The sequence below is a fragment of the Hypanus sabinus genome, chromosome 2 (genome assembly GCF_030144855.1).
Source record: "Hypanus sabinus isolate sHypSab1 chromosome 2, sHypSab1.hap1, whole genome shotgun sequence".
NCBI classification, from domain to species: domain Eukaryota; kingdom Metazoa; phylum Chordata; class Chondrichthyes; order Myliobatiformes; family Dasyatidae; genus Hypanus; species Hypanus sabinus.
The window spans coordinates 9,032,466-9,057,862 of record NC_082707.1 but is presented as its reverse complement, the minus strand read 5'-3'; the positions used below and the strand labels follow the sequence as shown (position 1 = coordinate 9,057,862).

The following is a 25,397-nucleotide window of genomic DNA, read 5'->3' as shown; positions in this document are numbered from 1 at the left end:
TCAGTATGATCATGGCTGATCATCCAACTCAGAACCCTGTACCTGCTTTCTCTCCATACCCTCTGATCCCTTTAGCCACAAGAGCCATATCTAACTTCCTCTTAAATATAGCCAATGAACCGGCCTCAACTGTTTCCTGTGGCAGAGAATTCCACAGATTCACCACTCTCTGTGAGAAGAAGTTTTTCCTCATCTTGGTCCTAAAAGGCTTCCCCTTTATCCTTAAACTGTGACAAAGTTTAAGGATGGAGGTGACAAAGCACTGTAGAAGGTGGGATCTGATAGGATCATGGAGCGTGGCATCAAATGAGTTCAGTGGGGAGGGGAGATGGGAACAGAGAGGGGGCAGCGGACGGTGAGTGGGGTGTGTGGGTGACGGGCAGCTCTTCTCTCTCTTCCCCCACTGCTATCTTTCAGTCCACAGATACTGTCTGACATGGTACTCAGGACGCCAGTGTCTGCCAAATCTCTCATGCTTACATTGTGGAACATCCAGGCAACAGCAAAATGTTTCAGCTCCAGCAGCTGAGCCCAGTTCACACAGAATGGGTGTGTAACTGCAGTGACCATGTACCTTGCAGCCACTGTATCAGTAGTGGGAATAGATGCAGAGGTTGCTGATGTCGGACTCTACAACTCCTGTTCTTAACAAAAAAGCAGCATCCATCACTAAGGACCGCTCACTACCCAGGAAATGCTCTCTTCTCACTGCTGCCATCAGGCAGAAGGTACAGGAGCCTCAATACCAACACCACCAGGTTCAGGATCCTGAACCAGTGTGGATAACTTTAGTCACCTCAACACTGAACTGATTTTACAACCTATAAAAGCTCATGGTCTCACTATTGTTTATTACTATTATTGTTTAGTTTTTATTTTTATGTTTGTGCAATTTATTGTCTTTTGTACAGTGGTTGTTTGTGTGTAGCTCCCACTATCTATAATGATCCCAATGTTGTGAGTCTCCAATAGCCTGACAACCCAGTTCTCCTCCTGGCCTTCACGTGTGACTAAATTACAAAGCAGAGCAAAACCATTTCTACTATTAGGAGAAGGAGCAAAGTCGAGTTATTGGCACCTTAAAACCAGTCACTTTGGGCAGATGGAAACCATTAGCCATGGTTGGCAGCTCATCTTGGAGAAGGAAAACTGATCTCAAAGCTCCACTGCCTTGTGGCTGTACCCCCTCATGGGGAAGGCTTTGGGAGTAAACCCTGAGGAAACAAAATCTGGAGTTGGAGTCCCTAAGGCAGTCCTATGTTGAGTTCAACACTGACTGGCAACTCCAATGATGCCACTGGTGCCAACCTGTATCGGTCTCTCCTGTTCCTTTGGATTAACAGCATGGAGAGGGGGAGCCAGTGACACGAGAACAGCTCGCTCTCAGTATTGTACTGCCCTGGCTTGCATATCACATAGACAGCTAAGATGCTTATCCATGGTCTACCCTGACCAATGGAGGGCCTAACTTTCCATGGGCTGAGGCAATGGAAACATCTAGAACATAAAGCTGTACAGCACAGGCCCTACAGTCCACGATGCTGTGTCATCCTTTTAACCTATTCCAAGGTCAATTTAAATCAATCTAACCCTTCCTTCCCTCAGATGCCTCCTTTTCTCACCCCAAATCCAGGTGCTTATCTACTTGAATGTCCCTAATATCTGTCTTTACCACCACCCCGGCAGCACATCCCACACATTCACCACTGTGTAAAAATTCAACCGCCAAGATTCAATTTTACACCACAGTGTAAAACAAATCCTATACTTCTTCCAATCAGCTGAAAATGATTAGCCATTGCCATGCTGGGAAAGTGTCTGGTAGTCCACTCAGTCTGTGCCTCTTATCATCTTGTACATCTCTATCAAATCACCTCTCATCCTCCTTTGCTCCAAAGAGAAGCCCTAGCTTGCTCAATCTTTCTTATAAGAAATGCTCACTGTTCCAGACAGTACCTTAGTAAATCTCCTCTGCACACTCTTGAAAGCTTCCATATCCTTCCTATAAAGGTGACTCCAAGTGTGGTCTAACCAGTGTTTTATGGAGCTGCAACATTAACTCCTGGATCTAGAGCTCAATCCCCCAATTAATTAAGGCCAATGTTCCAGATCCCATCTTAACATGAGTCTGGGAACAGATCCCTGTGGAATTTCACTGGTCACTAACCTTCAGGCAGAATATACTCCATCTACGGCCACACTCAACTTGCTGTGGGCAGGGACTTCTGAATCCAGACAGAGCAGTCACCCTGGATCCATCTCCTCCCGACATTCACCAGTGAACGTTATCCAATGCCTTACTGAAATCCATAAGCACCACATCCAGTGCTCTGCCTTCAGCAGTTTGTCACTCAAAGAATTCAATCCAGTTCTAGAGACACAACCTGGATGGGTTATAAGGGCAATATACCTGAAATCAGTTTGTCTTCCCGTGGATCAAGATGTTCTTAGATCATAAGATATAGGAGCAGAATTTAGCCATTTGGCCCATTGAGTCTGCTGTGCCATTTCATCATGGCTGATCCATTTTCCCTCAGCCCCAATCTCCTGCCTTCTCTCTGTATCCCTTCATGCCCTGATTAGTCAGGGATCTATCAACCTCTGCCTTAAATATTCATAAAGACTTGGTCTCCACAGTCACTAGTGGCAATGAATTCCAGAGTCACCACTCTCTAGCAAAAGAAATTCATCCTCACCTCCATTCTAAAAGGATGCCTGTCATGACACTGGAGCAGGGATCCAATCGCAGACCCAGATATTCACTGAGTAGCAAATCCCCAGGTGCAAACAAAGTCAGTGTCAAAGTTCAGGCAGAGATCAAAGCATCCAGAGAAATCCAGAAACCAGAATCAGGCAGCATAGATAGATGGGAATGCTAGAAAGGCTCAGGAAAATTTCCTGGGTGAAAACACAGGACTGAAATACACGGAGCAATAAGCAGAGAGGCAGGTGATAGGTGGAGCACAATGAGACATGGGTGGCAGTAATACAGGTAATAATGAGAAACAGGTGAGAGGCGGAGTACTCAGTGATACTGGGTCCGGAGTAGAGCAGGAGTGGAGACAGGAGCACATGGCAATACAAAACCACAGACTGACAGCTAGGGGAAAAACACAAAAATACAGTGTTCAACTGGACGTATTGACATGCCCTTCTATCCTGAAGCTGCGTACTCTGGTGTTAGACTCTCCCACCATTGGAAACATCCTCTTTACACCCATTCTATCAATATTCAACCACTTCAATATTCACCTCTGCTCTTCTGAGCCACATGACCAGACTGTGCCAGAGACCCAGTCACTGTGGCTGCCCCCCTCAATGGTCTCTAAAGTTGTACACTTATTATTAAGGGGAATGGCCACAGGTGTACTCTGCTTTTCCCCTCCTCACCCAATGAGATCCCACCTCATTCTTCTAAACAGTGCCAGAGTCCTCAAACATGCCTCATACATTAACCCTTTCCTTCCTCAATTCAGTCCTGTGAATCTCTTCTTGACCCATCAAAAGTCAGTATATCCTTTCTTAGAGATGGGGCCCATGAGTGACGACCACAAAGTTTTCACACGGTTTCTTTCCCTGTGTATCTTTTCTTATTGTGAATAAAATCTATTTTTGAATTTGAGAAAACACTCTGACAGGTAAGATACTGATTGGTCCTCAAAGACAGGAATCCTTGGCTGAGAGCTGACAGTAATATGGGGAATAAAATAAAACAAGTCTCTCCGTCATACCAGAAAGAATTAAAACATTTATTTGGGCATAAATATATTACATATATACGCTACAGATAAGGTTTAGTCTTACATACATAGGGTAGTATTTGCAAAATCTATACATTAAAATTGATAGGACAGTTTTATATAATGTTTATGAAATAATCTAAAATTTACAATACACATGCTTATGAATTTATTTCTATTTACCATTTTAATGAAAAGCTTGGAATGTATATTCAACACTTGAGGTAAAAGAGAGGCGCGTAAATTGTCACAATTCAGATTATTCTTTGAGAAGTTGTATCGCTGCAGGAGGAGATGAAATCTCAAATTCAAAGTACTACTCACTCTGAAGCAAACTGGGAGGGGAGGAGAGAGTGAATGGAGGGGGGAGAAGGGGAGGAGGGAGAGAAGGGAGCAAGGAGGGTCAATGGAGAGAAGGGGAGAGAGAGAAGGGGAGGAGGAAGAGAGACTAGAGGGGGAGGGTAGGGAGGGGAGTAGGAGAGGGCGAAGAGAGTGGTGTAGATAAATGGGAGTAGGAGAGAGAAGGCAGAGAGGGGAAAGAAGAGGGAGAGAGAGAGAAGAGTGAAGGATTGAGAAGGGCGAGGGGGAGAGAGTGGAGAGGGGGAAGAGGAGAGGGAGAGAGAAAAGGGAGAGAGGAGAGGGGACAGAGATTGAAGAGACGGGAGGTGGTGTGAGTGAAGTGAGTGGAGTGTACGTCTGAATAGAAAACGTGTGATGCCAGGAATGGAGGATTTAACGTTAGGCAGTGAACAAGTGAGTGACACAGCACCCACCCCGAGAATAATTTATTAATTAAAATAACAAAAAAATTCACCCGACTCGGCACTTTATCAGATTGCTTATCGATGCGAAGAGGACTGGAATTTCAGACATGTGCGTTAACACCTTGCGTACCAGAATCCCACAGCATAATCTCAAGAATCAAATCATTTCAGATTGAGAAGGAATGGAAAAAGAGGTGGAATTGTAGTGTTGAGTGCTTGTGGCATTGGGAGGAAGCAGGCTTGAATGGAACGCACAACGAACTAATCTCTAAAAGAGTCCATTTCTTTCTCTATGGAAGCAACACGTTATGGTCCTTTGAAGACTACGGATGCTGTGTATATGAAAGACCTCGAACACTACTAAAAGCAAGTTTTACAAAACACAAATAACACTTTAAATTAAAAAAGAGGTTAAAGTAGACAGGCCCAATGCTTTGGTAATAGAGGATTATCAAAAAAAATGCTGAAATGTAACTATCTGTTCTGACTGTTTTTACCAAGCTCAGAATCTGTAAATAAACAGCAAGAAATTAACTATAAATCACGTCTAATATTGTGCTACATCAACTGATAAAGACAGAACCACCTATGACTATTTGGCGGAATGGGGAATGGGAGGGAAATCTCAATAAGAGAGGCACAAGGTCAGCTGTGAAATCCAGGGTTTGTGTTACCCTGGTCGTGCCTTCGGGATGTGTCACCACATCGATGAACTTCACAGGACAACGTTTAGAAGACATCCCCCCAATTCCCCCAAACACACATGCTAAAAATAAAAGCATGGATACTAGCCTGGCTATGTGTAAACATTTCATTCATGAGTAATGCTTTTGGTAATCTTTGCACACGCACGACACACACACAAACACACACTCACATACAAATACATGCACGTGTGTACTGTTGGATCTGACTGCTAATTTTAATTGTCATTTTCTGTTGTTTAACAATTAACTGCCTGCTTGTATTTCAAGTCGCTTTATATGCAAAACAGTAGGGCATGCCTCTCATGCAGCAGCTCCCAAACTGGGGTCCACAGACCCTTGGTGAATTGTAAGGCTCCACGGCATAAAAAAGTTTGGAACCCCTGCCCAGCAGTATAATTCTGAAAGCTTCTCTGTATTTCATTAAATGAATAAGTGTTTTCTCAATGGTTAATTTTTACTGCAGAAAAAGTATTTTCAATTTGGTTGTCTCTTAGCTACTGATTTGATTGGAATTTTTCTGATCTTTAGGTGTAATCTATGCTAGGCACCATCTTTAGTGTCTCCCTCCTTCAGTTAGTAGTAGCCCAGTCCCCATTTTTTTCAACTTCTGACTGTTCTACCAAGTCTTAAAAAAACGATCGTGAAGCAACAAGTTTTGTGCCTCGGTCCTGACATCTGAAAGAACCTTGGATTTAAACAGCAGAATCCAACAGTACGCATACGTGCAATGACGCGAGACAGAAAATCAAATCTCTCTGCATCTGAGATATAACGTAACAAAGCGTAACGTAACTAAAACCTAGACACATTCGCGAGGAGCTTCTAAAATAGGAACAATTCCCGGACAGACACACAATAAAATAAACAGCAGTGTGACCCAGAGAGAACACAATAAGCATACTTAACAATAAATAAAAGGATTGCACTGTAACTGGCTTTTCATTTAAAGTACTGAATGCAAGTAAAAGTATAAATAAGAAATGTACTAAATGCTGGAATCCTTCCCCCAGTCTCAAGTTTGGCCAGGGGAGAGAGGAGATGACAGGGGCTGGAGTAGAAATTTGCAGCTCTCTCCTCTGATGTTTTCAACCCTGAAGCAACACCAAAATCGCCCATAATGGAAGGTCATCTCTCAGCGCTCAGCCGGGCTGACATTCCTTCTGCAAAGCTCCCAACGCACAACCTCTTCCCTTTCCATCCATCACATCCCGACGCAGTTGCTGTTGACTGGGCAGCAACTGTGAGGATGTAACTCGGGGAGACGGTGGGTAACTGTGAGGGTGTAACTCGGGGAGATGGTGGGTAACTGTGAGGGTGTAACTCGGGGAGATGGTGGGTAACTGTGAGGGTGTAACTCGGAGAGACGGTGGTAACTGTGAGGGTGTAACTCGGGGAGGCGGTGGTAACTGTGAGGGTGTAACTCGGGGAAATATGATTTGCCCCATCAGCCTGGTGGGTGGCAGTGGTGGGCCGGGGCAACGGGATCCAGTGATGTACACCAAGCACAAACCCTTTCACTGTAACCCTGCACACGACTGCCTCACTTTACCCCTGCCTGTCAGAGGACCTGAGTTGACCAGGGTCCCCGATGACCACGACAGGGTGAGGGCTGAGATGTCGAGGCAATCCGTGAGTTGAGGGTGGGGGATAAGGGGAGCTGATCTGATCGGCGGTAGGAGGTTGTGATCACTCCCCCCCCAGTTTAATGGCAGTGTTAAAATCTGGCAGTGGGTGGCTGCATTTCCACGGTGGCTGGGTCAGGGTGGGGGTGGGGGTGATAGCTGACAGCAGAGAAGGAGGTGAAGGAGCGAGTGTGGGGCAGGACCACCTCACTGCGACTGTGGCACCCCAGGACATCTTCATCCTCAATGGCTTCATCCTCAGCCGTCCCACACTCCTCCCGCTCCCGGATTGAGAGGATCGAGAAGCCTGTTGGCCTTGGGGAGACCTGATTAGTCAGGGAAGAGGGTTAGCTGACTGGGAGAGCACGCTCAACAACTCTCCCACTTCCTCTCCCTCCCCCCCCCCACAGCATTTCGCTTGTCATTTCCCATAACGGACAGAAAGTCTGGCCTGCTGTAATTAACGTAAAAAGACTCCCCACTCATCCTAGCCACCATGCTGAGCAGAACCAAGGGGAGAGAAGGTGGGCGTAACCCCTCCTTCTGACCACTGACATCTGGCACCCCTCAACACTCTCCAAGGGCTGCCCCAGCGGCTTCCCCATCTTCCATTGAGTGTGGAAGGATTTATTTAGAGATACAGCATGGAAAAGGCCTTTCTGGCCTTTGAGCTGCATCGCCTTAGCAACCCAACTTAACCTGAGCCTAATCACAGAACAATTTACAATGACCAATTCCACTACATCTCTGGACTGTGGGAGGAAGCTGTAGCACCTGGAGAAAACCTCACATTCCACAGGGAGTACGTACCAGCTCCTTACAGAGGATGCTGGGATTGAACTCTGAACTCTGATGCCCCGAGCTGTAACAGCATCACGCTAACCACTCTGCTAGCGTGGCACCCACTTAAGGCCTGCCCTCTCCTGACCAGACCTCCTCCCAGTGTGAAAATCTTAGTTAAAAATTATATATATTTACGTATATGTATATAAAATTCCCAAAGAGCACATGGGAGTAGAGGCCGAAAAGTTGGCTGCTCCCATGCTGCTCACTGCCACCCGAACCAACACCCCTCACTTCAGAGGAAGGCAACAAGCTGACAAAAACAGAGGGCACAACCACTGCGTCCATGCCAGAGGAGGTACCTCAAGGATCCTGTGAAGATTCCCCAACCCAGAGAACTGTTGAGAGAGGAGCTTTGGTGACTTGACTGGGCGTGAATGACAGAGGGAGTTTTCCAGAAAAAAAGGAAAGTCAATATCAAAATTAAAAAATAAAAGAATGATTAATAGCAGGTCAACAACGGAATAATTCGATGTATTTTTCTGGCACTAGTATGCAGCTAAATTTATGCCTCAACAGTTATGAGTGTGACCTTTCCTTTTGCTTCCTGCTTCCTCACTTCACAATGAAGTACTGTAGGATAAAGGCGATGAAAATGGAGAGGCTAGCAAATCCAGCAAGGATAAGGGCGGCAAACTGCTCGTCGCTGGCCATCATACCGCGGGCCTGCGTGGCATCGACAGTTCGCAGCTCGCCGGCCAGGGAGGGCTCCTTGCGCCGCAGGGTGAAAATGGCCGAGGGGCTGAAGGGTCCGGTCAGCTCCTGAGACAGGTCTCGGCACTGGCGGCAGCAGCAGACGCGGAACCGGTAGTCCGTATTTGTCTGGAGGCCTGAGATCTGGAAGGTCGTGTCCTCACCCTTGTACACCTGTGGGGTCAGAGGGGAAAGACATTCAACAGTGAGGGAGAGGGAGAACCAGCAGCCCATTATGCAGTATTGAGCTTAACGATACTCATTCCACTGCCCCAATTCCCTCCCATGGCTCAATCTAATCCCGCTGCCCAAATTCCTTCCCATGGCTCAATCTAATCCCACTGCCCCCTATATACCTACAGCAAAGTGTCAGTCCCCAAACTTATCCCACTGCCTCCTCTCTCCCCACAGTCCTGTATCAGCCCCCAAACATCCTACTGTCCCACTCTCTCGCCACAGTCCTGTATCAATCCCCAAACTAATCCCACTGACTCACTCTCTCCCCATAGTCCTGTAACAGTCCCCAAACTAATCCCACTGACTCACTCTCTCCCCATAGTCCTGTAACAGTCCCCAAACTAATCACACTGCCCTGCTCTTTCCACAGTCCTGGGTCAATCCTCACATTCATCCCACTGGCCCACTTTCTCACCCAAAAGTCTTGTAACTATCCGAAGTTAGTTTGATCTGATAGAGATGAATATGAATTAAACCAATATTTATTTTTTGTTGTATGCAAGTGTTGTTTTGTAATTTACAGTTAGCCGGCAGTAAACAAACATCAAGGAATTTTGAAAGGGCAAATCAACTTCCCAAGCACCTGCTCCTTGTAACTACACTCACACTCTTGAATTTCCAGGATACTGCTAGTGACTTCCACAGTGAAGACAGACACAAAATACATATTCAATTCATTCCCATTTCTTTGATTCCCCCCCCCCACCCCAGTGTTATTTTCCAGCAGTCCGATATCCATTCTTGCCTCTCTTTTACTCTTAACGTATCTGGAAAAAATATTTGGTATACTTTCTTATAAAGGCTTTCTTTCAAAGGCTAGCTTACCTTCATATTTCATTTTTTCTCTCATTGCTTTTTTTAGTTGTCTCATGGCAAGAGCACATACTTGTAAAGTGATTGGTTTCTTTTACCCAGAGTGGGAGGGTGCAGAACAAACTGGCACCAGTGGCGGTAGATGCAGATATATTAAGGATGTTTAACGGGTACTTAGACAGGATGAAAGGAAAATGGAGAGCTAAGTGGGGGGAACGGGTTAGATTGATCTTGGAAATGGTTGGCACATTATTGTGTGCCGAAGGGCCTGTAATCGTCTGTACTGTTCTGTATAATTGTTTACACCATCGATGCTCTCACTCATAGCAAGAAAATGAGGTTGTGAAGAGCAGGCATGAAGACTGATGTACATAGTAGCAGAAAGGCCTGAAGGTCCTACAGAAAGAAATGAATGTACTACTGCTACAGAAAGAATTGAATGTCGTACACAAAAGCCTGAAGGTTCTACAGAAAGAATTGAATGTCCTACACAAAGGTCTGAAGATCCTACACAAAGACCTGAAGGGCCTACACAAAGACCTGAAGGCTCTACACAAAGGCCTGAAGGCCCTACACAAAGACCTGAAGGGCCTACACAAAGGCCTGAAGGGCCTACACAAAGGCCTGAAGGCCCTACACAAAAACCTGAAGGCCCTACACAAAGGCCTGAAGGCCCTACACAAAGACCTGAAGGGCCTACACAAAGGCCTGAAGGCCCTACACAAAAACCTGAAGGCCCTACACAAAGACCTGAAGGCCCTACACAAAGACCTGAAGGCCCTACACAAAGACCTGAAGGGCCTACACAAAGACCTGAAGGCCCTACACAAAGACCTGAAGGCCCTACACAAAGGCCTGAAGGACCTACACAAAGGCCTGAAGGACCTACACAAAGGCCTGAAGGACCTACACAAAGACCTGAAGGCCCTACACAAAAACCTGAAGGGCCTACACAAAGGCCTGAAGGCCCTACACAAAAACCTGAAGGACCTACACAAAAACCTGAAGGCCCTACACAAAGGCCTGAAGGCCCTACACAAAGACCTGAAGGCCCTACACAAAGACCTGAAGGCCCTACACAAAGACCTGAAGGCCCTACACAAAGACCTGAAGGGCCTACACAAAGGCCTGAAGGCCCTACACAAAGGCCTGAAGGACCTACACAAAGGCCTGAAGGACCTACACAAAGACCTGAAGGCCCTACACAAAAACCTGAAGGCCCTACACAAAAACCTGAAGGCCCTACACAAAGGCCTGAAGGCCCTACACAAAGACCTGAAGGGCCTACACAAAGGCCTGAAGGCCCTACACAAAAACCTGAAGGCCCTACACAAAGACCTGAAGGCCCTACACAAAGGCCTGAAGGTCCTACACAAAGACCTGAAGGCCCTACACAAAGACCTGAAGGCCCTACACAAAGACCTGAAGGCCCTACACAAAGGCCTGAAGGCCCTACACAAAGACCTGAAGGGCCTACACAAAGACCTGAAGGGCCTACACAAAGGCCTGAAGGCCCTACACAAAAACCTGAAGGGCCTACACAAAGGCCTGAAGGCCCGACACAAAGACCTGAAGGCCCTACACAAAGGCCTGAAGGACCTACACAAAGGCCTGAAGGACCTACACAAAGGCCTGAAGGACCTAGACAAAGGCCTGAAGGCTCTACATAAAGACCAGAAGGACCTAAAATGAGAACAAAGTGATTTTGATCAGCTATGAATCTCTTTTTTGGTTTTTGTGAGTTTTCAGCCTCAGATCAATAATTGGCTCTGTACCCACCAGCCAGAGACACAGGAGATGGAAGGTGCAGGAATTTGGAATGATGAATCAGTGGGTTGAGCAGCAAATGGACAATCAGCTTTTGGGATCAAGACCCTTGGATGAAGAGCCTCGATCCAAAATCTCGAGTATGGCAATATACACTGTGCAAATAATGAATTATAAAACAGGCAGGAATATTCTTTGAAATGCACGCTGGAGTCCACTGGAGGCTGGAGACCCAGAGCCTTGCCCTGGGGTTGGAGGACTGTCTGTGTTTGTGAGTGGGTGTTCGGTGGCAGGGAGGGAGGAACGGGGCTTACTGTGGTCCATGTTGTTCTGCCGAGCATTGTGGGAATGCTATGTTGGTGCTGGTACGTACAGTATAGTGAAATACATCATAAACATCAAACAAATAACTCAGAATTGTTCTGGGGCATCCCACAGATGTTGCCATACTAACATAGCATTCTCAAAACTCACTAACCCTAACTGTATATCTATGGACAGCGTAAGGAAACTGGGGCACCCGGAGGAAACAGGCGGTCAAGGGGGAGAACGTATGGACGCCTTACAGACAGAGGTGGGAATTGCTCAGTGATGCTGAAAGCCAATTGCACCAACCCCTGCGTTACTGCATTGAGAACTTTGCTTTTTGTAATACACTCAGCGGCCACTTTATTAGGTACACCTGCTCGTTAATGCAAATATCTAATCAGCCAATCATGTGGCAGCAACTCAATGTATAAAAGCATGCTGGCATGGTCAAGAGGTTCAGTTGTTCAGACCAAACACCAGAATGGTGATGAAATATGTCCTAAGTGTATAAGTCCATGAAATGATTGTTGGTGCCAGATGGGGTGGTTCGAGTATCTCAGAAACTGCTAATCTCCTGGGACTTTCACACACAACAGTCTCTAGAGTTTACAGAGAATGGTGCAAAAAACAAAAAGCATCCAGTGAGCGGCAGTTCTGTGGGTGAAACTAAATGTGAGAGTTCAGGGGAGAATGGCCAGACTGGTTCAAGCTGATAGGAAGGTGACAGTAACTCACATAACCACCACGTTTCAACAGTGGGTGCAGAAGAACATCTCTGAATGCACAACCTGTTGAGCCTTGAAGTGGATGGGCAGAAGACCATGGACATACACTCCATGGCCACTCAATGACTTGGATAAGAATGTAGGTGGTGTGATTAAGAAGTTTTCTGACAATGCTGACAAATTTTCAGATAATTGGTGGAGCCATAGACAGCAAAGCAGGTTGTCTACAGATGCAGCAGGAACATTGAGAGTGAGAATGAGAATCAGAATCAGTATGTGAAACACACCAGAATTGATAGCGGTTCAGTACCAAACATATAACGAGGGGCAATAACATAACACCCAACACACCAGCAGCCAACAATTTACAAGACAGCAGTGGCAACAGTCATGAGCAATCAGCAATTAGCAGAACGATCACATGCGCAAACACCAATATTCAAACTGAAATAAATGTGAGATATGAACAGACTCAATAATTATCACAGAACAAGGAGAGCAGGAAAGGCCATTGAACTGATGTTGTGTGGGGACAGTCAGGATATCACACCTGAGTGAATTTTGTGGAGAAGCAGGAGAGCTACAGGAATGAAGATTCAGAAATGACGTGTAGACCTGGTGGTGATGGACTTGTAGTGTCTCCCTGATGGCAACTTGGTGAATAGGTGACTGACAGGGTGGGTGGAGGGAGACGTGGTAGCAGATGCTAAAAGCAAGTGTGAGGTAACAGACTAAGTGTAGAACGTATAGAGTAAATGGCATGGACCGTAGAGAGCTGCGTTTGGAGAAATAAATTAATTTATTCAGAGATACAGCATGGTAACAGGTCCTTCGAGCCCAATGAACCCATGTGACAAATGAACCTTTCTCGCCTGTAGGCATGTGGGAGGCAACCCAGCTGAAACCATATGATCACAGGGAGAATGTACGGTACAAACTCCTTCGAGACAGCGTTGGGATCTGAACCCGGATCGGCGGAGCTATACTAGTGTTACACTAACTGCTACGGGCCACCCCAAAGATCCTGGTGTGAAAGCCCGAAGCTCCATGAAAGTGGTGACACAGGTGGATAGGGACGTGAAGAAAGCTCTTGGTATATTTGCTTTAGTAGGCCGAGGCACAGGATATGAGAATTAGTATGTTATGTTGCAAATGTATCAGGTTCTTCCGATTCAGATTTGTCAGTGAAATGAGTTTTTTCTGTTAACAAATCCAACCTAAGGGTGTGCTGGGTAGCCTACAAGTGTCCATAAGATCACAAAACATCACAGCAGAATTAGGCCATTCGGTCCATCCAGTCTGTTCCACCATTTCATCATGGCTGATTTATTATCCCTCTCAACCCCATTCTCCTTGACACTCATCAACCTCCACCTTGAATATACCCAACGAACTGCTTTGCATGGGTTCCAGTACCAACATTGTACCTGATGATGACAGGAGACCTGTTTTATAGGGGAAACACTGTTGTACTGGGGCAGTTCCACTCTCTCGACCTCAGATGCCCGGGTCTAGTGGTATAAGTAGTCATCACAACTGGGATCTTCCTCGATAACAATGGATGACCATGATGTCTTCTGACCCTTCGCTCTCCAAGGAGTGTTACAGAACCATCTACCTGGCCGTTGGATCTCACTGTCGATCTCATCCGCCCAGTCTGCCCGCGCTGACTTCACACACTAGGACAGGAATGTCCCTACCTCACCGGGGTATGAGGGCTGCCGGCTACCCTCACCTGGTTTAGCGTGCCTCTCGAGGATGTGGTCGCTGTCACATGCAGACAGCTACTTGGAGCCACAGGAGAGAGCTGAAAGTCCGATGGGGACCAGACGTGAGTGAGCTGGCCCAGAGTGGAGAAGACAAGCCCTTCACCAGAGCTGCTACCCCTCCCTGTCAACCTCATAAAGCCCCCCATAGCATCCACACAATGCTCGGCAGAACAACAAAAAACACAGCAACGACAAAACAATCCCCATCCCTCTCTCTCACACGAGTCCAGGACAGGCCCAAGGATGAGTGGAGTTGCTGGAATTACAGACAGTGAGCTTCACCTTCCCCTGTGGGCTGGGAGCTCTAGCCATCAGCCTCAACTGGCAGTCTACCGACTGACCTTCGGGTTTCAGATTCTCGGAGTATTTGTACAAACTGCCAGGTGTGGGGGAGGGAGCAGAGCCCCAGTGGTTGTCTCCAGGATACCTTGTGATATACAGTATGGTGCAGAAGTCCTAGGCACCGATGTAGAGAGTGAAAGACTTCTGCACAGTATTGTAGTGATTTTAATATTGCACTGCACCGCTGCCGCAAAAAGTAACACATTTTATGACAGGTGAGTGATGATCAACCTGATTCTGATACGGGTCTCTATTGTGGACTGAGAGTGGGAAATGGGAATCATTGTTGGGGAGAGGGGAGGGAGCAGGAAGCACCAGACAGACATTTTGCAATGATCAATAAACCAATCTTGCCCGGTGTCTCAGGGCTGGGTGTGTCTGCACCCTTGCCACGCTCTACCCTGGACTCCTTCTCTGTTCCACACCCCTCCAGCAGCACTCTACCTTCACCACTCCCACCAAACTTACATCCTCGCCGTCCACGCCATGTCGACAAATACAGGACTGTACAAAACTCCTAGACACCCTAGATATATACAGTGCCGAAGACATTTACACAGTACTGTACCTTGTGGCTTATTGTTTTAATGCACTGCACCATATTCTCACAATGCCTTTCGGCTCCAGCGATTACCAATTCCCACCACTGTCTGTAAGGGGTTTTCATGTCCTCCGTGTGACTGCGTAGGTTTCCTCCAGGTGCCCTGGTTTCCTCCAAATTGTGGTGACACTTGTGGGCTGCCCCCAGCACATCCTTGGACTGCGTTGGTCGTTGACACAAACAACGCATTTCACTGAGTGTTTTGAGATACACATCACCAATAAAGCTAACATTTTAAAAAACGATCTTACCGTTCTCTGTGGCTTCTCGATTCTTGCCTTTAATCACTTTATTCTGCATTCTGGTATTGTTTTACCTTATTCTACCTCAGTGCACCATGTAATGCTGAGACTTTGTAAGGCATTTGTCAGATCACAGCTGGAGTATTGCCAGCAGTTTTGGGCCCCTTATCGAAGAAACGATGTACTGACATTGGGGAGGGTCCAGAGGAGGAGGTTCGTGAGAATGACCCCAGGAACGGAAGGTTAACATATGAGGAATGTTTGATGGCTCTGGGCCTGCACTCACTGGAGTTTAGAAGGATGGGCGGTTGGGGGGGGGGGGGGGTCTCATCGAACCTTATCAAATATTGAAAAGCCTAGACAGAGCTGATGTGGAGACATTGTTTCCTACTGTGGGGGAGTTTAGAACCCAAGGGCACAGACTTGGAATAGAGGTACGTCCCTTTTGAACAGAGATGAGGAAGACTTTCTTCAGCCAGAGGGTGATGAATCTGTGGAATTCATTGCCACAGACCACTGTGGAGGCCAAGTCATTGAGTATACTTAAAGCTGAGGTTGATAGGTCCTTGATTGGTCAGAGCGTCAAAGGTTACAGGGAGAAGGCAGGAGAATAGGGTTGAGAGGGATAATAAATCAACCGTGATGGAACGGCGGAGCAGACTCAATGGGCCATTTGGACTAATTCTGCTCCTGTGCCTGATTGTCCTTTGGTCTTAACAGTTTGTGGGACGAGATTTTCACTGCACCACGGTACATGTGACGATAATAAATCAATACCAGTTCCACCAGCAAGAATGAACATGAAGCTGGTGGGCTCGTATTGGCTCAATTCCTGTCTGGTTACGATCAATCCCTGGAAATGGGTAAACAGGTAGCTCTGTCCTCCTCCCCGGAGCTCAGAGAACACTTGTTTACAGCTCTGATCACGCTTCCAGCTTCCTAACTATTGTTTACCATGTGTGAGGAATTAATGCTGGCAAAGGGTGCCATTGTCATGGTGACGGATGAAGTACGCTAAGTGGACTTCCTCCCCTCTTCTCCACCACGGCTGCAGCCTCGCACCAACCCTCCAGTCACCAGCAACACATGACAGGAAATTTGGGATGAACATAGACCATAGCCCACCCGTAAGTTGTGCTGAATCAATTAAATTAGTAATCAAATGGCTGACTAAACTAATCTCTTCTGCCTACATAATGTCCATATCCTTTCATTTCCTTCACATCCGTGCACCTATCTAAAGTCTCTTAAAAGCCCCAATGTATCTACCTCTACCACCATCCCAGGCAGCACATTCCAGATGCCCACCCCTCTCTGTGTAAAAGACTTGCCCCTTATGTCTCCATTGAAATTACCCCTCACCTTAAAAGCGCACTCTTTGGTATTATACATTTTCAACCCTGAGAAATTTACTTTGAAGTGTCTGAAAACAGCAGGATAGGCGCCTTTGAGTCTGTGGGGACGTGCAATCTTGTACCCACTTGTCTTTGCTTTAGGCCCAGAGCGTCACACCTATAATGTTGGCGCATCACTGTACCAAGACCTCCAGAGTAAGTTGTGGGCATGCAGAAATGTGGCAATACTTGTGGGCTGCCCCCACCCCTCCCCAGCACAACCTGTTGGTGGTTGTCGATGGATACGATACATTTCACTGTGTGTTTCGAGGTTCTGATGTCGATCAATGTGAAGATAGAATCCTGAGGGATTACATTTATCACAAATTTTATTTAGTAATAACCTATTTACTGAGAGACTCTGCGGAGTAGGCCCTTCCTGCCCTTTGTGCAGTGTCGCCCAGCAACCCTGGATTTAACCCTGGCCTCATCATGGGACATTTTGCGATGACCAACTAATCTAGCAACCAGTATATCCTGGTACTGTGGGAGAAAACTGGAGCGCCCAGTGGAAACCCATGGGGCCAGGGGGAGAACGTACAAACTCCTTTCAGGCAGCAGCAGGAATTGAACCTGAGTCGCCGGTACTAGAAAGAATCCTAGCTGGATGCAGCACGGCCTGGTACAGGTACATGGTGTGTTACAGTGCTGGCTGTAAGATGGTGGTTCCGCTGTCTGTGAGGAGTTAGTACTTTCTCCCCGTGGCCACGCGGGTTTCCTCTGGCGACTCCAGTTTCCTCCCACAATCCAAAGACGTACCAGTTAGTACATTATGTGCTGGTATGACTGAAATCAGCCGGCGTGGGCTCATTGGGCCGGAAAGGACCGAATTAAATAAAAAAGCTGGAGGAATTCAGCAGGGTAGACGGTCTCTGTAGAGGCCAGTGAGCCCAGACCCCGCACCGAGACTGGCTGAATCCACTCTGCCACATCCACCCACCACCCCCCCCCCACCCCCGATGCACACGCTCACTCCCCATCACCAACCTGCTTGTAGACCAGCTCCCTTCCGACCGTAACCTGGAGGATGTAACCAATGGGGTCGCCTCTCATTGGCGGGATTCCCTCCCACGAGACCTCACACGTGCTTCCTTCCAGCTGAGTGACACGCGGAGCTGGAAATCAACAGTGCACAGTAGCCAGTCAGTACCTCTGCTCGGACCCTTCTGTAGCCCCTTCGCACTGCGCACTTCGAGAGACAGGTGGCAGCTGAGGGATGCCCGGCAGTGAGGGGCAACACGTCCTCAGGAAGCTTACTGCATACATACCACACTCTGTGTGAAACTGTTGTGACCTTTCCCTCTCACCTTGAATCTCTGCCCCCCTACCCTGGGGAAAAAGGCGGTTACTGTTCACTTCTTACTTCCCACTACAGACACACTGTTCACTCCCTAATTCCCACTACAGGCACACTGATCACTCCCTAATTCCCACTACAGGCACACTGTCCACTCCCCGTTTTCCACTACAGACACACTGTTCACTCCGTTTCCCACTACAGACACACTGTTCACTCCCCGATTCCCACTACAGACACACTGTTCACTCCCCGTTTCCCACTACAGACACACTGTTCACACCCCGATTCCCACTACAGACACACTGTTCACTCCGTTTCCCACTGCAGGCACACTGTTCACTCCCCGATTCCCATTACAGACACATTGTTCATTCCCCGTTTACCACTACAGACACACTGTTCACTCCCCGTTTCCCACTACAGACACACTGTTCACTCCCCGTTTCCCACTACAGACACACTGTTCACTCCCCGATTCCCACTACAGACACACTGTTCACTCCCTGTTTCCCACTACAGGCACACTGTTCACTCCCCGATTTCCACTACAGACACACTGCTCACTCCCCGCTTCCCACTACAAACACACTGTTCACTCCCCGCTTCCCACTACAAACACACTGTTCACTCCCCGATTCCCACTACAGGCACACTGTTTACTCCCCGATTCCCACTACAAACACACTGCTCACTCCCCGCTTCCCACTACAAACACACTGTTCACTCCCCGATTCCCACTACAGGCACACTGTTTACTCCCCGATTCCCACTACAAACACACTGCTCACTCCCCGCTTCCCACTACAAACACACTGTTCACTCCCCAATTCCCACTACAGGCACACTGTTTACTCCCCGATTCCCACTACAGACACACTGTTCACTCCTCGATTCCCACTACAACCACACTGTTCACTCCCTGTTTCCCACTACAGGTTCACTGCTCCAGAGCTGGAGTCTTTGATGAGTTGAACGCTGATTGGCAATTCCTGCAACACTGCTGGTGCCAAAGTGTGTTGGTCTCTGCCGTTCCTTTGAATTCATCAGCTTCATGGAGAGGGGGAACCTGCTACATGGGCAACAGCTTGTTCTGCAGGTTGTACTGCCCTGGCTTGTGTATCATGTAGACAGCTAGGAAGCAAGATTGATCCATGGTTGACCCTGACCAACAGAGAGTTTCAATACCTGGGAATGATAAACTGAACGTAGAACTAAATGGATCTGAAACTGAATCTCAGTGGATGAGCTAGACTCTCTCATTCCTTCCATTGCACCCGGAGTCTCCATCATTCCACGCCCTCAGGTAATGGCCCATCCCTCACCTCCCCCCGCCATTTGAGACTTACCTTTGACAGCAGGGGGCAGTGATTTGGTGGTGCTGAAGAGGTAGGCGTCTGAGAAGGGTCCCTCGCCGGCTTCACTGAGTGCCTGGATCCGGAACTGGTAACAGGTGGACTCCGTCAATCTCTGTACCTTGTAGGTGTGGCTCGGTCCTCTGTAGATCGGCATGAACCTGTGGTGGTCAAGCACGAAGCAAACTCAGTAACAACAAACTCTCCCCATGTGTTACAAAGTTTGGAATCAGGTTCTTTACCGGCAGACGTTGTGAAATTGGCTGTTTTGCAACCCAATAGATAATCACAAAAAGCAGTATGAGAAAGCACGGTGCAAAAGTCTTAGGCACATATGTGTACCTAGGGGGCTGAAGAGTTTTGCACAGTACTGTATTTGTCAACGTGGAGCGGAGAGTGAGTTTGTAAATCTGGTGGGAGCGAAGGATGCTGGGAATGGTGAGGGTGGCGCGCCGCGGGAGGGGTGTGCGACTGGTGGCAGAGAAGGCGTGTCAGGGGTGGGAGGTGTCAGAAGTAGTTTTTTTTTACACAAAGACTGACGGACACTGTTTCCTCTAAGCTGCATGGGTATGCAGCCACACAGTAAATGAAATGCCTCCAAGCACACAGCCTTTGTGGCCATGCAGCTGGGATTTTCTTAAGACTTAAACATCTACGTGCGTAGTTTTCAGAGCATATAAGAATTTCCTGCTCAGACCAGTGGTTGGTTTGCACAGATGTAAAACAGTTAGAGGCAACTTTGCTTTGCCGAAGGGCCTGTACTGTGCTGTGCTGTTCTAAGTTCACATTATCACTGGCAGAGAGTTTAGGCTGATCACTTATTATTGTCATGTATGCCGGGAGACAATGAGAAACTATTTTTGGTACACTCCACACACAGCCAAACTCAATGGGTCGGGCAGCATCTGTGTACAAAAAGGGGCAGTGGGACCCTCATCTGACTGAAATACAGAGGGGGAATAGTCGTGGAAAGAGTCATGGGAAGGGGTGGAGCAAAAACTGGGAGGTAATGGGTGGATCCAGGTGAGGAGGAGAGAGGCAGATGGAGAGGGGGAATAGGGTCAGAGGCTGGGAGGTGATGGGTGGATCCAGGTGAGGAGGAGAGAGGCAGATGGAGAGGAGAGAATGGGGATAGGGTCAGAGGCTGGGAGGTAATGGGTGGATCCAGGTGAGGAGGAGAGAGGCAGATGGAGAGGGGGGATAGGGTCAGAGGCTGGGAGGTGATGGGTGGATCCAGGTGAGGAGGAGAGAGGCAGATGGAGAGGAGAGAGTGGGGATAGGGTCAGAGGCTGGGAGGTGATGGGTGGATCCAGGTGAGGAGGAGAGAGGCAGATGGAGAGGAGAGAGTGGGGATAGGGTCAGAGGCTGGGAGGTGATGGGTGGATCCAGGTGAGGAGGAGAGAGGCAGGTGGAGGAGAGAGGAGAGTGAAAATGATATAACTGAGAGGTGAAAGGGGAAGTGGCAAAGAGCCAAATAAGATTTGTGGTTGGAGGATACATTTTGGCCTGAAATCCCAATATCCCATCAAAGGCAGATGGGCCTCAGTTTAGCTCAGTGGGACAGTTGAATGGATATCTCTGGAGGGTGAGATTATGCTTTATGAAGTAATTCTCTCTCTGTCTTTCTCTCAGTCTCTCTCTGTTTGTCCTGCCTGTCTATTTGTCTGTCTGTCCTTGTCTACCTCTCTACCTCTCTTTCTCTTTCTTTTTCTCTGTCAGTCTCTCACACACCCCTCCTGAGGTTTCAGAAACTTAGCTTTGGACAAGTTAATTGTTAAGCACCCAGCACCTTGTCAATATGCATTCTCAGAAAGCTGTGACTAAGTGGTATTGGGTTCCAGGAAGATCGGCATCGTGATAACACTGGCTCCACGGGGCAGCCAGACCTCTTTGCCACAGCTTGCCCTGCACACACATTGTTCCCCCGAAACCTCCCTAATCCTGACACAGTGTCAATCTAATCCAACTCCAAAGGGAGGAACAGCCCATGTCCCGCTTTGTCTGAGGGATGCCCGTCCAGGTGGAACACCACCCAGGTCTCAGCCCCCACTATCGGAAGGCAAGTTTCATCAAATGTCCCCACCATCTGGGCCGTGCTATCTTCTTGCAGCTACTGTCAGGGGGAGGTACAGGAATCTGAAGCCCATCACCACCAGCTTCAGGAGGAGCGACTTCCCTTCAACCGTTTGGTTCTTGAGCCAACCAACATGGCCTAATCATTACAGTTTAGCAACATGATGACCACTTTGTTGAGGTTTTATAAGGCATTAGTCAGACCGCAATTGGAGTATTGTGAGCAGGTTTGGACCCCTTATCTAAAAGATGTGCTGGCATTGAAGAGGGTTCAGAGAAGGTTCATAAGAATGATTCCTGAATGAAGGGGTTAATATTTGATGTCTCTGGGTCTGTAATCAGGAACTTATTATCCCTCCAAACCCTATTCTCCTGCCCTCTCCCCTTTGATGCCCTTACAAGTTAAGAATTTATCAACCTCCACTTTAAATATACCCAATGACTTGGCCTCCATAGCTGTCTGTGGCAATGAATTCCACAGATTCTCCACTTCAAGCTAAATAAATTTCTCCTCACTCCATTCTAAGTGGAGTCCCTCTATTCTGAGGCTGTACCCTCTGGTCTGAGACTCCCCACTATAGGAAACATTGTCTCCACGTCCACTCTCTCTAGGCCTTTCAATATCCAATACCTTTCAATGTGTTTCCCCTCATTCTTCTAAGGTTCAACAAGAACAGGCCCAGAACCATCAAACACTCCCCACACATTTATCCTTTCACTGCCGGAATCATTCTTGTGACCCTCCTCTGGACCTTCTCTAATGTCACCACATCCTTTGGGTAAGGGACCCAAAACTGCTCACAATAGTCCAAATTGGTTCTGACCAATGCTTTGTAGAGACTCAGAGCATTACATCCGTGCTTTTAATATTCCTGTCCCGGTGTACATATTCAAACACAGCAAGTTTCCAACACATGAGCTGGTAAAGGGCATTGTTTGAGGGTGGGACAGGCCCACGGGAGGGTGTGTGGCATGCTACTCACTTCCCACTTGGCTCGGCCATCTGGAGGGTGTAGATGGTGTCCACGTCCACGCTCAGCACGGCCTTGGCGCTGCTACTCTCTCCCCACCTCAGCCGAAGGCTCTGGGGCCCTGAAGCGGTGCACTCAAGGCGAGGTGGCGCCGGGGGTAGGGACTGCGTCCTGGCTCTCACTGGCTCGCTGAAGGGACCTGCGCCCATCCTGTTCACCGCCTGAACCTTAATCCTAAATCAGAACAGAGAGATTCGTTAAGGCCCCGTCTCAGACACGGTCAGACAGGAGATTGCGTTTGTGCGTTCATTTGAGGGATGAGTGCCTTGCAGCTGAGTTGTCTCTCCCTCGTTGTGGCTGAGAAGATCGTGGTGACCTCCTGCTGTTGGATCTGGTTATGTTGTGATCCAACTGTTCTTCAGAAGCCCAGAATGCAGTGGAAAACTTGCCGGTGTCGGCCATTTTATTAGCTGTTACAAGCACGAAGAGCGGACAAAGAAAAGAAGTTGTGGTTGTCGAAATTGTTTGATGCCAGTTCCTGTACACGAGTGTAAAGAAGAACAGATTTATTTATTTACAGTGTGGAACAGGCCCATCGAGCCAGATCGCCCAGCAACCCCCCGATTTAACCCCAGCCTAATCATGGGACAATTTACAATGGCCAATTAACCTACCAACTGGTATGTCTTTGGACTGTGGGGGAAAACCGAAGCACCCGGAGGAAAGCCACGCGGTCACGGGGAGAACGTACAAACTCCTCACAAATCTGTATTGGACTCGGGTCCTGGCACCGTACAGCACTGTGCTACTGCGCCACACCTTGCTACTCTGGATCGGATGCAGCACAAAAAACCACACACAATAAAATATAGAACATAATATTAAAAAACAGGAAATATAAATACATAAAATAGAGTATATACATAGATTGTATGTGCATTTAGTGACACTAGGCGCAGTAGTGTCTTACATAAGCTGACTCTGACAGGAAATGATAAAGTAGTGGTGGTTGGAGTGTGGGTGGAGGAGTTGATCAGCCTTACTGCTTGGAAAGTAACTATTTTGAGTCTGGTGGTCCTGACGTGGATGTTATGTAGCTTCCTCCCTGATGGGAGAGGGACAAACAGTCCATGAGCAGGGTGGGTGAGAGTCTCCATGATGTTACTGACCCTTTTCTGGCACCTTTCTGTGTATATGTCCTTTGTTGGGAGGGTAGGTTGGCCAGTTCTGACTACCCATTGCAGAGCCCTGACCACCCCAGTGTAGTTTCCATACCCTGCAATCATACAGCTTGTTAGGATTTCTCTACTGCATATCTGTAGAATGACGTGAGTACAGAAATGCATAGTTTCAGTTCACTTCAACCTCCTCAGAAAGTAGAGATGTTGGTCGTCTCATATTCTGACTGAAGATAACAAAATTCCAGTGATAACAATTAAGCAGATTCAAGTGGCATGACACCTATGGCAGGCGCACAAACACACTCATTCACACACACACACACACACAAACACACAGATACATACACACTCACTCACACACAGATACAAACACATTCACTCACACACAAACACACTCACACACACTCACTCACACACACAGATACAAACACACACACACAGATACAAACACACTCACTCACTCACACACAGATACAAACACACTCACTCACTCACACACAGATACAAACACATTCACTCGCACATAGATACAAACACACTCACGCACACACACACACACACAGATACAAACACACACACGCACACACACAGATACAAGCACACTCACTCACACACACACACAGTTACAAACACACTCACTCACTCACACCCAGATACAAACACACTCAGACACACACACACGCAGATACAAACACACTCACTCGCACACAGATACAAACACATTCACTCGCACACAGATACAAACACACTCACACACACACACACACACACACAGATACAAACACACACGCACACACACAGATACAAACACATTCACTTACACACACACACACACACACACAGATACAAACACACTCACTCACACACAGATACAAACACATTCACTTACACACACACACACAGATACAAACACACACACACACACACACACACAGATACAAACACATTCACTCACACACAGATACAAACACACTCACTCTCACACACACACACACACACACACACACACACACAGAACAGATAAACTGAAGAGATGGATGCAGGTATGAACATTCGAACACACAAACACACCCACATGCACAAACACAGATAGACACACATACAGACACATTAATAGGCAGAGATAAACAGAAGAGCCAGATATAGTTTTAAACACTCACTCCCGAGCACACAGCTCCTACACCAGGAGTCCCCAATCTTTATGATGCCATGGACTGCTACCATAAAGCAAGGGATGAGTGGTCCCCAGGGTGGGAGCCCCTGCCCTACACGGACACTTGTTTGTCAGGGAATCAGGCCTACACCACAGAGTCTTTAAAGCGAAAGTCTGAGAGTTGACAGACAAACTTAAAGGCCACATGTTCACTTTATGGATGGGAAGGCGTGGAAATTTCTTTCTTTATTATACTTATAGATACCGAGTGGAATAGGCCCTTTGTCCCAATAAAATTTGCTGCCCAGCAACCCACCTATTTAACCCCAGCCCAATCATAGAACAATTTACAAAGACCAATTAACCTACTGACCAGTGTGTCTTTGGACTGTGGGAAGAAACTGGAGCACCCGGAGGAAACCAGTATGGTTCACAGGGAGTGTGTGCAAACTCCTCACAGACAGTGCCGGGATTCGACTCGGATCACCCTGAGCTGTAATAAGATCGCTAAGCTACCACGGTAGAGACGCTCCCACTGACTAACCAGCTGTCACCAGCTCACACTCTAAGGGCAGGAGTTTGGAATAATTTACTAAAATTAGTCCTTGCAAACTTTCAACAATAAAGGAAGCGACTGGTTTACGTATTGAGTATCTAAAATGGTTCATTAATTGTGTGGCTACACAACAAATTAATTGATGCTGCAGTTCCTCTTTGCTTTTCCAATATTGTGGCTGCTGTGAAAATTTATTCCTTTATACCTCATTATGGAATATCTAAAATAATGTTGCATTCATTT

General features: G+C 47.5%; 1 protein-coding gene across 1 annotated transcript in view; it reads right to left on the bottom strand.

Annotated features, from left to right (window-relative positions):
* Nucleotides 1–3,728: 3,728 nt before the first annotated feature.
* Nucleotides 3,729–25,397, bottom strand: part of fndc3ba (fibronectin type III domain containing 3Ba) — a 345,490-nt gene continuing 323,821 nt past the window's right edge. The window contains exons 23-26 of the mRNA XM_059991776.1: nt 22,277–22,498; nt 19,215–19,381; nt 17,556–17,683; nt 3,729–8,543 (exon numbers count right to left, since the gene is read on the bottom strand). Of these exons, the coding sequence (XP_059847759.1) occupies nt 8,232–8,543; nt 17,556–17,683; nt 19,215–19,381; nt 22,277–22,498 (829 nt within the window). The 3' untranslated portion in view covers nt 3,729–8,231. The remainder of the gene's footprint in view (nt 8,544–17,555; nt 17,684–19,214; nt 19,382–22,276; nt 22,499–25,397) is intronic.